This window comes from Lepisosteus oculatus, chromosome 29 (assembly GCF_040954835.1).
Source record: "Lepisosteus oculatus isolate fLepOcu1 chromosome 29, fLepOcu1.hap2, whole genome shotgun sequence".
In the NCBI taxonomy this organism is placed as follows: domain Eukaryota; kingdom Metazoa; phylum Chordata; class Actinopteri; order Semionotiformes; family Lepisosteidae; genus Lepisosteus; species Lepisosteus oculatus.
Window position 1 is genome coordinate 1,305,098 of NC_090724.1, and position 16,755 is coordinate 1,321,852.

The 16,755-nt window shown below is 39.4% G+C and overlaps 1 protein-coding gene across 2 annotated transcripts; it reads left to right on the forward strand.

Annotated features, from left to right (window-relative positions):
- The first annotated feature begins 772 nt into the window (after nt 1–772).
- On the forward strand, nt 773–14,713 carry elavl1a (ELAV like RNA binding protein 1a). Of its 2 annotated transcripts, XM_006639772.3 has the most exons (7): nt 773–925; nt 3,004–3,161; nt 6,881–7,058; nt 7,949–8,052; nt 9,205–9,358; nt 9,520–9,745; nt 10,372–14,713. In XM_006639772.3, the coding sequence occupies exons 2-7, from the start codon at nt 3,126–3,128 to the stop codon at nt 10,694–10,696; spliced, it is 1,023 nt and encodes a 340-aa protein (XP_006639835.1). In that variant the 5' UTR covers nt 773–925; nt 3,004–3,125; the 3' UTR covers nt 10,697–14,713. The 2 variants fall into 2 exon arrangements, with proteins under 2 accessions (XP_006639835.1, XP_015220950.1); XM_015365464.2 differs by lacking the exons at nt 773–925; nt 3,004–3,161; nt 7,949–8,052 and having other exon boundaries at nt 6,889–7,058.
- Nucleotides 14,714–16,755: the final 2,042 nt, after the last annotated feature.

A 16,755-nucleotide genomic window follows, 5' to 3' on the forward strand; every position in this document is an offset into this window, starting at 1 on the left:
TTAACAGAGCTGGGTTGCTGTCTGCATGGAGTTTGTATGGTCTCACTATATTGCTATGGGATTCCTGCCACACTCCAAAGACATACTGGTAGGTTAATTGGCTTCTGGGAAAACTCCGTGCATCAGAAATTGAAGCTGGGGCCCCAGCGCTGCGCCACCGAGCTACGACTCCAGATTTATGAATTCCCACGTAACATTAGATTTTCTTTTCTCAGATACGTTGCAAAACTCACCAGCAACGAGGTACTAAGTTTATTTTGAGGCGTGCTTTTTTTGCATCCCGGGGAAAAAAATAAGACAGGTGATCTCATTTGCAAATACAGGGTAGGTTATAACGCATTACAGTATCGCGATTCCCCGTTATAGCCACGGTTTGCAGAGCTGACGGGGAAAAAATCGTTCTCCACTTTTCGTGTCCTTACTGGGAGGCTTCTGACCTTGGACGCAGATACGATAAATCCTGAACGCCCATTATTTGACGATCACTGAAACAGACCCAGCCAACCCTGATGTTAATGTATACGGGCCGCTCCGCAGCTCTGCAACTACATAGAGGGTGAAAAAAAAACAATGTAATCTTAAGTGATTGATGGTACCGTGGGACAATTGCACTAGACGTTATTAGGACAAACAGACCGCTCATCCAATCACAATGCGAGGAAGGCGGGAGCTCCCTGACGTATTTGACCGTGACAAATAAGATAGCCAATATAGGTGCACATCGGGAATGAGTGACAGGGGAATTGTCTAATAGGGGACGACGGGGGGCGGGACGTGCGCAAGTCCAGTCTCTCGCCGGCAGTGGTCGCGGATCCTGGTGTTCATTGTGTCAGGAGGAGCCGTAGCTTCGAAATAACAACGTCGACATCAGAGCCGGGGTCGAGCTCTTTACCATAAAAACAGCGTCGGAGTTACGGTTAAGCAGGTGAGTCGCCTCGAAACGTCCCCACGGCTCGGTGTGTAGAAAATGACGGGGTTATGGATGAAAACGGGGGGTCGCCATGCGGTGACGAGGAGAGGCCTACGTAGGCCCCTCCGAGTAGCCGCCGCCTGCGCGGGGTTTTCAGACCGGGAATGGAAGCAGGCAGAAGGCGCTGTGGATGTAAAGAAACAGCGGGGATTTAGGGCCTGTGAGGAAAGAGGGCATGAGAGACCATTATTTAATTCGCACGTTTTTGTGTTTAACGGTAATTTTCATGTTTTATTTTCTGTTTTGCTTTTACGTTGTGTTGTGTAAGTGCTTGTAAACTCACGCCCCCCCACCATCACAGCCTGCTGCCAGCCTATGCCTGGGAAAAGCAGAATGAGTCTGTGACGAATATCTTAAATTCTCCACGTATATGTTTTTAAAAAAAGGGCTTTGCAACTTGGCTTGGATTAGAAACGACCAGCGCACTAGCCGTAAATACTCACACGTAATGATTTTGTATTTACATTCCGAAAATGTCATTTGCATATCTGTCCATAAGCTGAGGTGCAGAAAAGTCGTATAGAAACTCGTTAAAGTTTTAATGGTCTTTTAATGGTCTTTGGCGAGTATTTTATTAATCATGCAGCTTAGTGTGGAAATAAAACTCGGTTGCATCCCCAGATCTTTGATTTTTACCGAAAGCTAAAAGGCGGCTTTTCTTTCCCTGGTGTCTTTTTTTTCCTGTCCTTGCGCCCAGTTGGGCGGTCTGTTTCAAAATCAGATGCGATGAAGCCGAGAACGGCCTCTTCTGAATAAATTGAAGCCCTTCGCTGCGGTCCCGTAGGCTAGTTGCCGGTGAAGCCGCTAAAATGAAACGCTTAGCTCGTTTGCAGAGTCTGTCGGCGGAGAGTCCTGGACAGATTTCCCCCAGACAGCGTTTGCATGTGTGAGAAGCGGCATTTGTGGCGTGATCACAGTATTGATGCGATGCCGGTGTGCTGTCGCGTCTTTACCAATTAAATACTGTAACTACGTGTACCCTGGTAGTTTGTGTCTTCAGCAGTGCATTGCAGTGTTGAAGAATGTGCGCTCACCTCGGTGGGACTCTGGTCTGTTCACCGTGAATGTGAGATTCCCTGATACCCAGTCGTTTTTCATCCAGGCTCAGGTCTCCCCGAGCACGAATGAGCGTTTATGTTTTTAGTTACTCAACGGGACCTTGTCTTTTTGTAGCTGAGGTCTGTAATCATGGTCCCCCAGGTGTTGATAAAATTGCACGACCAGATTTGCGAGTGTCTCTTGTTTAAGCCAGAAAACGCACCTCAATTTATTCTCGCAATGCTGCCTCCCCTCCAAAAAAAAAGTCTTGGCTTCTATGCTTTTTAAGAGTCTTGCGTGCATATGTGAATGTTTAACATATAAAATCCTTATTTTTTTTAAATATCGTATAGTTTTGAGTTTACTTTTGTTTTATGGTGTAGTGAATTGTGATAAAGTAAAAAACAAAACAGGTTTATAGACCTTTACCAGGGTTGTTTTACAGGTTGGATCTTTATTGATATGCGCTGGGCCCACAGTATTTTTCACATATGTAAAATATCTTCAGTCATAATAATTTAATCAAAACAACTATAGTTGCTATTTGCATGCATCGCAAAGTATGTTGGTTTTGCAGAAAGTAAGATGGAGAAAAACAGTTGTGCCTTTTTTGCAAAAATGTTGGGAATCCACTGCTGAAGCAAGGAGTATAGCCACTGGTTGAAATCTGAAAATGTTAACACAGAAGTCATTTAATAGTATACACATCTGTTTCATGCATTGGGTTTTTGGAATTAAAGCAGTTTAAGAGATTAATAGAGATTGATTGTTTCCCTTTGGTATTTTCACCCTCATTTTATGTTTTACAAATTGTAAGAATCCAAATTGTCTGCCAACATTTCTACAGGTCTCCCATGAAGGGTTTATAGTTAATGTAAAACTAGCTGCATTTCTGTGAAGGGGTATAGTAATAAAATATCTGTAGGCACAATGAAAGTGATGTGTTAAAATACATGCTGAAAAATTGACCATTTTTCTGTTTTTTTTCCCCACAGGTATTTCCTGAAAAGGGCTGACCACCTTCTGTTTTTTTCCCTCCCTTACCCCATTTTTCACAGCATATTTTTATTACTTTATTTTTTGATACCTTCAGATTTGGGATCTGCGAATTGTCTTCATGGCAGTCAGAAGGGGCCACATTAGATACTTAAAAGTGAGTAGCAGATTTGTACACTAAGAAAGTTTGTATAGAACTGTATTGTATTCAGATATAATGCCCTAAATATTTCAGGACATATTTTAACGTGAGTTTTCTATTGCCATTTTTTCTTTCTTATACTATCCTTTTCTTGTAAATTGTATAAAAAATTGTTTACAGTTAAAACTTGACTAACTTGGTGTAGGTGCTGTTAAGCTGAAGAAGGTATGCCTACCTTTGTAGGTTGGCTGAATATTTTATAGACAAGTGTGATGAATTTGGGTTAGCCCCACCCCCCTTTCAAGTTTAAGGTTGTTACTATTTTCCTGCACATCCGGCAGTACAGCAAGCAGGGAACTTGCACTGCATTTCAGTTAGAGCAATTTCAGGCCATTACACTGCAGAGCAAGGATTAACCAGTTTACTGAAAAGTTTTAAAAATCAGTTCTTTAAAGGCATTTTGTGTTCTCCAACCCTTAATTATTAGCTTTAGCAGTTAAGCACTGTATATGGCTTGTTCTTAAAGTTTCATGTCACAACATTTTAACACCAGCTTACATTTCTTTGTAAGTATTGTAAGATATCATGTTTACGAATAATACTATACATAATGGGTTTAGACTGTAGTGAGATAAGTAAGTTTTACTCTGCTGATGTTGTTCAGACCATTGCTGTCTGTGGTTTGAGGAGCCAATTGAGCAAAGCTGCAATCTGTGAGGTTGTGAAGGAATGCCTTGAAGTCAAAGCAGGTGGAAGTGGAAAGTTGTAAAGCTACCCACTTTCGGTACACTTACAATTAAAAAGCTTTGTAACATTAGTGTTAGTAAGCTGTTCCTCGGCTTTATCACATTCCAAAACTGCAGTTTTAATTAAGAAAATCTGAAAAAAATGCAAAGCTGGTAAAGGGGCTGTTCAGCATTTTCGTCACAAAATGTTCTGTGTTCTCAGATGTTTGGCTTTCTGAGAGTGATGTTGCACTGTTTTATCACACTCTCTCACAGTGCACATAAAGAATAAGGAATCTTTTGGTAAAAGACCTGCTATATTACTGTTGTAGTGAAAATATGAATGGTGCTCATTTGGTAGCTAGTTGATCTAAGAATCTCATCCTACCATTTCTTGAAAGGCGTCTAGGTGTTGTCTTCTACAGCAAGGCTGAGTGGCTTGATCTACACTCTCACAACGCTTTACATAAAGAAATTGCTTGAATATTGTGTCAGAATCCCCTGATATAATTATTTTACACAAGGTGTAGCTCATGCACATTTTACGGCAAGTATAGTGTGAAGGAGTAAGGATTTTTTTGTGGTGAGGGAGATACTCTGTAGTGTCCTGAGTGTGCCATCCTTCTGTGGCATGAAATGAGTACACAGATTGAGCTTGATATAAAACTGAGCTGCAGGATATTTGAAGACAAGTAGTGCATGATAATTGTATTGATGGGGAATTGCACTGGTTAGTTTAATATCTAAACCTTTATGACGTAGTGTCCAGAAGCCCTTTAATGTTCCATTAATGACTTATGTCCGAGGGATTTAAAGTCACAGTAACATTTGAAAGTATTGGCAGCATTGTGTAACTTGCTGAAAGTTGATTTTCCTCTAGTTTTCTTTCAGGGTGTGTCATTTTTTTTTAATGCATTTTGGAATCATTCAGCTCACAGTGGTGTTGATCATCGAGGATGTTCATTTAGAAAATCACATTATTGGCCATATGCAATTTCTTGTATTATGAATTTGTCTTTTTGCATGCCCCAACTTGCTCTCCATAAGACACAGCCTGGGGTCAGAGCGCAGGGTCAGCCATTTATACGGCGCCTTGGAGCAGTTGGGGTTAAGGGCCTTGCTCAGGGGGCCAACGGAGGAGGATTTCTCTGCCGGCCGCGGGATTCGAACCGGCAACCTCCCAGCCACAGGCGCAGAGCCACTGCCCCGCCCCCCATTTATCCTGGTCCAGGGCCAGGACTGAAAAGCACTGGCCTGCCCTTAGCGACTCGAGTTCAGTTCGCAAGGCCTTCAGTTGAGTTTCAGCAAGTTCAGTTTGCTGCAGCTGATTCTCCCCAGCAGCTCCGGGGCTTGGACATAATGAAAGAGCCTTCTCTAGTAACTGCTAAGTATGCAGTGTTGCACAAGAATGACAATAAGGTGTTTGTCAGTGGGGAAACTTGAACATTTTGCAGAAACTTTCTGAATCAGTAGTCTAGTCCTGCAAGCAGCGTCAGCAAACAGAACAATGTCTGCAAAGCAGAAACCCTGATCTTTATGAATGTCCTCATTCTTGCAATCTTAGGTCTGCTGCATATATTTGAAACACAGGGTTTCATTCAGAATTTCGAACAGCTTGCCATTGCACTCTCAATGCAGACGTGAGTCAGGTTGAGAGCATTATAAGATGTATTTTTTTTATTCTAAACATTGACATCATTCATGCAACAAAGCATTAAACATGCCAGCTAGTTTTGGTTCCCTTTGTGAACCCATGCTGAGTACATAGCCTACACCTCTCAAGACTTGTGCCCAGACCACAGTATTGAAGGAAACGTTTTTTTTTGTAAAAAGCGCCTTTTTTATGGTAGCTGCTTACCAGGGGTCAAAAAGGCCTGTTTCCCTTATTTGCTCTCTGGCTTGAGAAAAAGTGCCAGAGAATGGTTTGTGTACCAGGGAATCATAGTTATTGTTTGAACCTTATTTGTAAATACTACGTGCAGGTTTATCAATTGGAATATGATTTTCAGTACAGTGCATCTGTTCAGTGGATATTATGACAGTAGAAATGTTACGTTGTCAGCTGCAGCACAGTTTCTTTCCTTGTTTGTGATGCTATTGAAATATAATTTGTTGTTTATTTTAATCAGAGGCTGTAAGATGATTTTAAAATTGGTGGGGCAAGTCATTATTCTCTCTTGTGAATGCATCCATTCGTACTTATGCACCTAGATAATACCATTATTATTTCAGAAGTGAGCTTATTTTATTCTTAGCAAGTTACCAGTATAGTTTCATTTAGTACAGGTGCTTCTAAGTCATGTTTGTTACACAATGTCTGTTTTCAGCATGAGCATAGCATCAGGGAAGGAGTTGAAGAATTGGGTACCTTTGGTTTTAAGTCGGTGTTCTAGTCAGAGGTGGTCTACCTTAAAAATGTAGCCTAGAATCACTGCTAACAACTAAGCATTGCTTTTCAATTTAATTTGCATTTGTGTCATTTGATAAACTTATTCTTGTTAAGCAGCACTGTTATCTGCTTCATTTTCCAGAGTTACCTGTTAACCTATTAATGAGGGCAGTTTTCTTCATGTTTACCATGTGAGCTTCTGCTTTTTGTACTTCAGTATTCTTGCATTTCATCTTAAGATGTGGTACTTGAATGAAATGACACATTTGATATAATGGAGTAAAAATAGAAATGGGGGAATTACTTGTAAACATCAAAGCAACGTGGTCTGTTACAGCAGATTGTGGTGTATGTTGCATTGGAGGTTTAACTAGTGAAAGATGCGTGAGTATAGTGTCAGCAGTATGGTCATACAATACACCTCTTTTGTATTAACATAACATATAACATGTTTTATTTTATTGCTTTTGGTTGAGCTTTTCTCTTTAAAAGTACTGTTGTTGTTTTTAAAAATGAAATGGTTAGGGGCTGGTTTTCCTTATCTTTATTCACAGTACTCCTGAGCTTGTGCACGGCTTCTAGTGCACTAAAATGTAACCCTTTGCCTTTCACGTTTCTAGGAAGTTTATGACATGTCAAATGGTTACGAAGACCACATGGCAGATGAATCAAAGGATGCCAAAACAAACTTGATCGTCAATTACCTTCCCCAGAACATGACCCAGGATGAGCTGCGTAGCCTTTTCAGCAGCATCGGGGAGGTCGAGTCCGCCAAGCTCATCCGCGACAAAGTGGCAGGTAATCCTCATTAGAGACACGAGCGAGTCCATAATGATAGGGAGGCCTTCCATGGCCATTCAAGATCACCTTGTCAAGCGGTCTTTGAGTGAGTGAGTGTGCCATTAACTTGGCTCATATGTGAGTTAAGTGAAAATCCTACTTTTTTTTTTAGCTCTGTTTTTTCAAGTCCTACTTGAAAAACAAAGTTGTAAAAAAATTGCAAACGCTAGTTTTCATTGAGTCACTATGGGCACAAAGAAGGTGCTTTTATTTTATTGCTTTTCGTATGCAACTCAGTGTGTGTTTTGTATGGAAATACTTATCCATACCTTCAGAATCTTAGTTATGGAGCTGCATTCCATTTGTGTGTGCATTCATAGAGGTAGTGTATAAGTTCCCTCAGATTATTGGATGTACGTCTTAAAGACTCAACTCTTTTTTCCTGTTTGCACCCAAATGTTATAAAATGCGTTTTTTTTATTTCTGCAGCAAGGCTCAAAATCTTGTCCTCTGCACGTCAAATGATTGGCAGTTTGGACCTCTAGGTTACAACTTTTAGGACACTAAATGGATTTATTTATTAGGAGGGTGGTTTTGAGAGACCAAGGCTTATACACATCCTTTCAGAATGTTATGTTTATATAACATGTAATTAGAGATTAGATCCTTCCCAGTCTCAATTTTACAAACATCCTAAGGTTTGAATTATAGTCTTGGCCATATTCTGTCTCCAGCAAAGCACTTGTGAATGTGTGAAGGCAGTTTTCTTTTGTACATGTTTGAACTTTATAGATTAGCATGCATTGTACAGATTTATTTTGTTGAAGAATTAATTTTTCCAGTCTACAGAATTTGGAGCCATTAAACGTTTTTTATTTTATTTTATTGTTTTCCTTTTTTTTCTCTAGGCCACAGTTTAGGGTACGGATTTGTTAACTATGTTAACCCTAGTGATGCAGAAAGGGCAATCAATACACTCAATGGGCTGAGACTACAGTCTAAAACTATCAAGGTAACGTGCAAAGAGGTGTTCTTGTATACATGTGTCAACTCATAGATGTGACTTGTGTATAAATAGTCCCTGGGCAGCAGAGGGCTAACCCTGTGATACAAAGCATCCATTTTATGTTGAAGATTGAGGAGGTGAGCACTGGGACATAGTTCTGAAAGGCCTGGTTAGTTTAAAATTGATTTTTTTTTTGTCCAGTGTGCAATTGCATCTTACCTGATTTAAACAAAACCCAGACCACTGGCTTGCTCTTGCCAAGAGAGTTGTCGTGCAGGATTTCTTTTCTGACGACTTTTATATCCAAGTGAGTGTTGGGGAAGGGAAAACTATTGCAGCTAAACTTGAATATTCTGTATACTTTGTATTGGCCCTGTTGACCAGATCTTAACTTTGTCTTCCATTCAGTAGCTTCACTGCTTTCCTAAGCTATATTGTATCTGGAGCAAACCCTTATTCCCTCTGGTGGGGTGGCATATCAACCAGAAGTCCTGCATGATAAATGTCTGTGCAAGATGTGTATTCTGTTGCAAACCTTTTTATATCTCCTCATTTAGGAATAGGAATTCAGTACTTTAGAGCACACATGCCCTACTGTCTACAGTTTTTTTTCTTTTTTAAGGTGGGTGGGTTGGGGTCTGATGTGGAGTCGTCTGAGGTTTGTTATATGGTGAAAAGATTGTTGGAAAGTTTATTCAGACAAATCCACTAGTACTTGTCTTAAGATTTTTAATCTTAAGGGATTTGTTTAATGGCTACTGTCAAGTGGAGGGTAATGACACCTGGATAAATATACAAATTTGAAAGTGAAACGAGTCAGTTTCGAAATAACATTTTCATTAGGATGTGTTTAAAAACAAGTGAAAATATACAGAACTAATTCTGTAATGCAGTTAATACAATATTCAGTAGAAGTTCATCTTCCTTTACCTTTTAAAGTTTGTTAGCACAAGGTTTATGTCTTACAGGCCAGTGAGCAAGGTTTAATTTTTCCAGCATTGTAGAGAGCTGCTTTAAAGGTGGATAAACTGCTTAGTCCGTAAAGAAAAACTTCCCATTTATAGAGCTTCTACTGCAGCAAATTATTTTGGATTTTTTCAATGCCATTTAAAAAGCTAGTATTCTAACTAAAAGAATGTTTCCCTTTTCTTTTGTTAGGTTTCCTATGCCCGGCCAAGTTCTGACACCATTAAGGATGCGAATCTGTACATAAGTGGTCTGCCCAAGTCCATGACACAGAAAGATGTGGAGGACATGTTCACACGATACGGCCGCATCATTAACTCGCGTGTCCTCGTCGATCAGGCTTCAGGTGGGCATCGACGCTTGAAACCGCGTAAAGCACACGTTCGTCTTGACGCCTGGCGCTGCTGTCCACTGCTCCCTTGGCAGCCTTCGCACAGGCTGATGTGAAGTGGAGCCAGCCTGGGATAACGAACCGATTTATTTTTTTTTCCCCTCCACGCGTTCTAGGTTTGTCCCGCGGCGTTGCCTTCATCCGCTTTGATAAAAGAGCCGAGGCGGAAGACGCCATCAAAGACCTGAACGGTCAGAAGCCCCCCGGCGCCACGGAGCCCATCACGGTGAAATTCGCAGCGAACCCCAATCAGGCCAAGAACTCGGCTCTGCTCTCCCAGCTGTACCACTCGCAGTCACGGCGCTTCGGCGGGCCGGTCCACCACCAGGCACAGAGGTTCAGGTGAGGGCCCGCACGGTCGGGCGGGACCATTAACGGCTTCATTTGCATTGTCCCTTAACAGCTGTCCAGACCATTCGAACAAAATAAGATGAGCTGGATGCATGTGTTCTCTACTTCAAAATAAGCTTTTATAACCCCCTGAGCTTAATATTATGATCTATTTTGGAGTTGAGCATGTGTCCAACTAGCCCTTCCTTTATTGACGTTTACTGTGCAGCTTGGTTTTTGGAGTTTTTTTCCCCCATTTGTGAAAAAGGGAAGTTTAACTTTATCCTTTCATAGAATTAATAGACATTCATTGCTTTACTGTGTCAAATAATTGATTATACCATCATTTAAATCATTGGTCGTGTTCCAAGTTTTATTTTCACTTGTGTTGAACCTATGTCGGAGGTATATACTGTTTTAACTAGGTTTTCCTAGTTCTATTACAGGCTATATTCGGAAGATTTTCAGAATTTAGTTTGAACTCTTCTGTTGTATATGGAGATAAAGAAACAAGGTTCCAAATTGACCCTTGTCACCTTACAGTTGCTTGGGAAAGTGGTCATCCCCCCTCCCCTCCCCCCATCATGTTCAATACTGTCCGGCAGCATGGTGGGTTGACTCTGTTTTTTCTCCTGTAGGTTTTCCCCCATGAGTGTAGATCACATGAGTGGTCTGTCTGGTGTCAATGTTCCTGGGAACTCCACGTCTGGCTGGTGTATCTTCATCTACAATCTTGGGCAGGATGCAGATGAAGGAATCCTCTGGCAGATGTTTGGGCCCTTTGGAGCAGTCACTAACGTGAAAGTGATCCGTGATTTTAACACCAATAAATGTAAAGGGTTTGGTTTCGTGACCATGACAAACTATGAAGAGGCTGCTATGGCCATCGCCAGCCTCAATGGTTATCGCCTTGGGGACAAAATCCTGCAGGTCTCATTCAAAACCAGCAAGTCTCACAAGTAAATCACTTGTCCTCACAGATTTTCTACAAAAAAACAGTTGAAAAGGCAAATTTTTCTTTGTTAGTGTAATACCATTCTACGCCAATTTACATGTGTTTTCTTTGTCCTAGTTTATAGGAAAGTGTAGGTTTTTTTTGATACTCTGGGATGCAACAAACGTGTTCAAATGTTTTTGAGAGATCCCATGACCTATTGACCAATTCTGAGTTTTTAAATTAATTTCTGTGATGCTAGACTTGGTGATGTTACTTTGTGCCATATGCATGGTAAAATAACGCAGCATGCAATGTCTTTAAGGCTCTGATTCTCTATACTGTCATTTTTTAGTTCCATCTACTTTTTACACTAGAAAAAAATTGAGAATACTGGTTACAGATGCCTTAAATTCCTAAACCCCCTTTATCACCTTCCTTAACTTGATTTCCTATTTTTTTTCAGGGTTGTGTAAATATCAGTAACTGAACTACCAAGCACTTGGTAAATTAGAGGTTTTCCCATTTATACATGAATCAGAGTTCCTGTGAAGGCACAGCATGCTGGTGTTCAATTGAGCAGATCCCAATGAGGCGTGGCATTGAGGAAAAGGTGTTTTGGAGCTGGCAAAAGAATTTTTAAAGTTGTTTTGAAAGGGACCTAGTTAGATCCAGATGCTGTTAAAGAAGGACCAAAGAGATACAAGACATTAAGAAAGTTTACAAATGAAAGGGGGATGTTTGGGCCATTCAGCAAAATGTCAAGAATGAACCTCAAAAGTCAACCAGTGTTACCCTGACATGCAGGTCTGATGAAGTGAATTTTAATCCCACTGAATTATTTCTGAAATTCAAGAGGGGCTGAACAGGTACTGAATTTCTATACAAACATTTGAGCATTGGAGTTTCTTTGCATCCCTTCTAGCTGGTTCTGTTTTATTTTATTTTAAATGGGGCTTTATGTTAATTCATTCTCTATTGAGAAAACTGAAAAAGTACTTAAGCTTTTTTCCATGCAGTTTAGTTGGTAACATATAAAATCTTTGTTTAAAATAGATTTAAAACTAATCCCAAGATTCTGGAAACTGCCTTGAGACTTTTTGGTTCTGTTAATTTTCTTTTTTGCTTTTTTGTGTTTCCTTTGTTTTGTTTGATTGTTTTACTTTTGCATTTATTCTGATCATTAAATTTGATTTTGTTTTGCTGAAGTTTTTTGTTTCATTTGTTATTTTCAGTTTTCTTTGCTTTTATTTTTTTAATTTCATATGTGTTGGGAGCACCAGGCAAACAAGACATTGACCATCCTCAGTCTGAGCTGAAAAGGGTAGCAAGAATTTTAACAAGGGATGAATCTAATTTGTATTTTAAACCCAGCTGTTGGCGATACGGTTTATTTCCCCCATCTTAAGCGCCATACATTTTTGAAGAGGCAAATGACGTGCACAGGTGAAGTTTTATTTCCTTTGCTGCTTTGCTGTGCTTGTTGATTTTAGTAATAAAAGCATTAGCAGAGACTTTGGGGGTAATCTTATTTTCAGAACCAAGTTAAGTTGTCTTCTTGGAAAGTCCGTAGTAACTTGTTTTTCCAGGTCCCACTCACCTAGTAGTTATCTTTAAACTTTGCTCAAACAATTTGTGAAGATGATATATTGGTTTATTTTACACCTTGTTGAAGAAAAGCTATTCAGGATTGAAGTGACTTGTATAATAGCTGATTTATCTTCCAGATGTAAGTTGGAGCAGTTCATAAGCAAGTAAAAACATTTGACTGAATTAATCATTATTTGTTCAAAGTATCTTTTGGACAGCGTTAAAGACTTAATGTAAACCTGGCTATTAAATGAGTTAAAAATTAGTGGTTGACCTTGCAAAATTTCTTTCTGTGCAAGAGTTGTGAAAGACACCAAGCTGGCCAATATAGATTCGAAACTGAAAAGTGTTTTTGTATGCAATTACGATTTTTCCTTTAAACCATTTTTTTTGTTCTGTATAAAGAAAGCTTGACCATACCTGAAAATTACAATACTGCAGTGAAGTTAAGATTGCTCGCCTTAAGGAATCTGATTTTTATTATATTTCAGAGCACGTTCTTAGGGGGAAAATCCCACTTTTTGTTGCGATTGAAGATTTTAAAGATTTTATTGTACTTTTAGAGAACAGCTTTTAATGGACTTGCGTTCAAAATACTGAGAGAATGTGTTCAGATGAAGTGCCGAGTTGAAAAAAAGTGTGTGATCACTTCAGTTGCTTTTTGCCATAGTTGTACTTTGAAAATCTTTGCATTCAGTGTGAGTGTCCTGGAGATGGCTAGTGGGTTTTTGCACTTATTTTAACCTGTTCCTTAAATACAGCCTTGTATTTATTTTGGATATTTCTTGGCAATTTCTACCAGTTTTAAAAGGCCAAATCAAGTATCATCTGGATCCTAGGTTAGAGCTTTGTTTGTCTTAAGGTGTTTTGTAGTTTTCATGTCTTGTAGTTGACTACATATGTCAGTTTGTTTTGAAGAAATGTAAGAAATTTTGCCGTGAAAACCACTGGTTTTCTAGTATTGATGCCACCACTCACCCCAACACTGAATTTTCAATATACACACACTGTTCAGGAATGAGCTGTAACCCTTTGAGATTTTATAGCTGTATTAGTAGGGCTTACCATACCAGTAGATGGAGAGAATCTCTAGTTACCTGCACGTATTTTTAAAATGAAAATAGGGGCATTATTTTTAGTTTCATAGAAGCTCTTTGGAAGTGAGCTTCTGTAATGCATAGTTTACTTTTTCATAAGCTCATTTTCTTTCATCTTTCCTTTGAAGACCGTCTTATTGCTTATTTTAATTTTGATTTGTTAATACTGCGCCGTTTTAATTTTTTTTAAGAAACTGGATTAACTATAGTGCGCCACCCTTATGTTTTTGTAGCCTTAATTTATATAAGAATGACCAGGAACTTGGCAGTGCGTGTGCTGCATGCTGAGTAAGGACCAGAAGGCTTTATTTTACCCATATTGTATATGGTAATACATTTTTTGTAATCTTAGTTTAGAGTGTTTCTTGACTTTTTTTTGGTTTTGTTTTTTTTGGATAAATATTTATTTTGAGGTATCTTTCTGTTCAAAACTGTACTGTCTAACATGAATTATTTTAAATAAAAAGTCAGACACTGTTTTTCAAAGCTGAAGAAAATAAAGATGAAAATCGTTTTATGGTTTCTTGTTCTGAGCCACTTGGTGTAACGAGGCTGTGTGCTGTCATTTTCCGATGGATGTGTGGAAACCTAAAGTGAATGGAGATTCAGTATTCAACCATGATATAAAATTCAACTCAAGAAATGTGCTCCTTCAGTTATGTGACCCTGCATATTTACAGGATTCACAGTGACATTAAAATGAGCCTTTTCTCCTTGTGTAATTGTGACGCTCGGGTTCCTGTGTTTTCTTCCTTCTCTGTGATACTTTTAAAAGTCTGCAGGGTTTGTGAGAAAAACTTGATCGGGTTGGGAGGATGGGTTACCATAATTGATGAGCATGCTTGAAAGCTATAAGTCCTTTTTTGCATTTCAGTTTAACTTGCTGCTAATGTATGTCCCTGCTTTTTCAATTTTCATATCTACTTAAACAGCGGACTTGGTAATTGTATTATTGATCAGTTTTTGTTGGAAAGTGGGGGTTTAACTCTGTTTCTTGGGGAGAAACAAATTGCTGTAAATTTTTCAGAAGCCTGTGTGATCTGATATAATATAAGCTAAACCACATGACCCTAAAATAGATGACCTGGAGCTGTGGTTTGTCCCAGTGCAAACAGCGCCACACCCCAGTCATCTGCCCTATTCAGACTTTCGGGCACGTTCAGATAGTATGGACGGGGTGACCTGGTCGTCTCGGCTATTTCTGCTCTCCTGGTGGTTGAACTGTTAATTATGTTCTGAAAAATATGCTAAGTTGGGGAATGCATTTGTGAATAATCAGCAGGGACTGGGGAAGCCTTTATGTCATCTTGTCTGAAATGGTTTTTGTGGTTACTCCATATTAAAATTCCAGTTTTGTTGGAGAGGTTTTTTTTTTTCAGGAAGCTTCATGGAGTTGATTTTAACCCATATTTCATATACAACAGCATTTCGATGGACCATAAGATCTACCTATTGCTTTTACAACTACAATACTGATTTTGAAGGTGGGGTGGTGGGGCAAACAGGTATGTGTTGCAAATATAGTCACTGCAGTTGCTCTGACTCGCCAGCTACCCTTGCAGCATCAGCTAGGGTGGGGGCTGAGCTTTGCACGTTTCTTGCACTAGGTGGCGACAAGCTTCATAGAAAATGAATGAGAAGCATTCGTCACTGGCAGCACACATTGCAAATGTTTTGGGAGGTAAAAGTTGAAATGCTAGTAGATGGCTATGTTGTTGGAAGAAATGAGCTGGAATCAAAGAGGTGCACAAGTGGGAAATTGTGTGTTGTATCCTCAAACAAAGTAATAATCTATTGTATAAAGCAGGGGTTCCCAATTCTGGTCCTTGTGAACCACACACACCTGCCCATTTCTGTTACTTTAACTTGGGTGCAGCTATTTTTGTTTTTTTCTGCTCCCTGGTTAGTATTTCAAATTACTTGAGATAAAATTCAGCTCCCAACAGGTTTCAGAACAGAGCAGATTTCAAATTAAATCTATTACTTTTGTTCAGGGTCCAGCTATTGAAATGAAGGTGCAGGTGGATCAGAAGCCAGCTGGTGTTTTGGTTCCCAGGAGCAGAGTTTGGAACACCTGGTATAAAGCAACTTTCTTGGAAAATTGCAAGGAGCCGTGCTTAGGGAAGTGCTGAGTAGAACCAAGGAGGCTTAATCTGTTGACGTTCTAGTGGAGATTACTGTTTTGATTAGCTCCCGGATTAAATCAAAACTGCAATATTTGTGCCTTTGGCAAATTAAAACCATGCTTGATGGCTACATGTTGGAAAGTGCAATCATCAAGCAGAGAGATTTTAAATTATACATTTCTAATGCATGATACAGGATTGAATCTGAATAGGTTGAAAACCAGGGGGTGGACAGGAAATTAGTGGATGTCAAACGGAGTCCTTTTGTTTCAACAGCCTTGGACTGTTTTTTTCTGGTCTTGACAACCTTGTTACCTGAATCTGAAGATGAGGGGGATCACAGAACAAAAGTTTTATTTTATTTTATTCAAGTGAATTATTGCAATATAAATTATCCTAAAAATGTCAAATTGCAAATGTAATCTTTCCTGTTGGAGCGGTTCAATGGCAGTAACTGATCTGCATAGCTTGCGTGCATTGCTGTGCTGCACATGTTTTGTGCGCAGATAAAGTAGGTTTTAATCCAAAGCAAAAGTGCATTTGCTGATTATGCACTTGTGCGTTAGAGACAGTTATTTTGGGCAAGGTTGTCAGGCAGAATGTTCTCTTTCTCTGAATAAGGAGCTTAACTTTGAACAGATGATCTTCTCCACCTTAAGCTCGCATTGGTAAGAAACGAGGTGGGTTATAGCAAAGTCAAGCTGGTGTAGAACAGGATGGAGGAAGGCTTGAGCCAGTCTAAGAAGGGGCAGCAGTCTGAGTTCCAGACTTGTAAATGGAAGGTTGTATCTCAGGTGAGAGAAAGCTGTTGTGTTTCACCTGAGTTGTGTAAAAAACTGAGTGAATTGGCCAAATGCAAGTTGCTTTGTGTAAAGGTGACAGCCAAGAAAAAGAGTTAAAAAAAATGAGTATTGGTTCAGTGTTTTCTATGTTTACTGCCATTACAAATGGCATTTCAGTTTAGGGCTTTTTGAACACTTAAGTAAGCCTAGACTCTAAAGGCAATTGTCTTTAACCAAATTTAAAAAAATACCTTTTTACACTATGGAAACCACTGAAAAACTAGATGTTTATACAATATGTTATTAAAGAAATACAAACTAATTGGTCTGTTAAGGCATAGTGCCAAAATGTTGTGTACCACCTGAGGATTATCGGTTGCAGATGCAAGGTTCTCATTCAAATATTCTCCAAAGTAACACCTTTCCTCTCTTCCCAACCAAAATAAAAATACTAATTATTGAGAGCATTTTTGTGATTCCTCTGCAGTGTAAT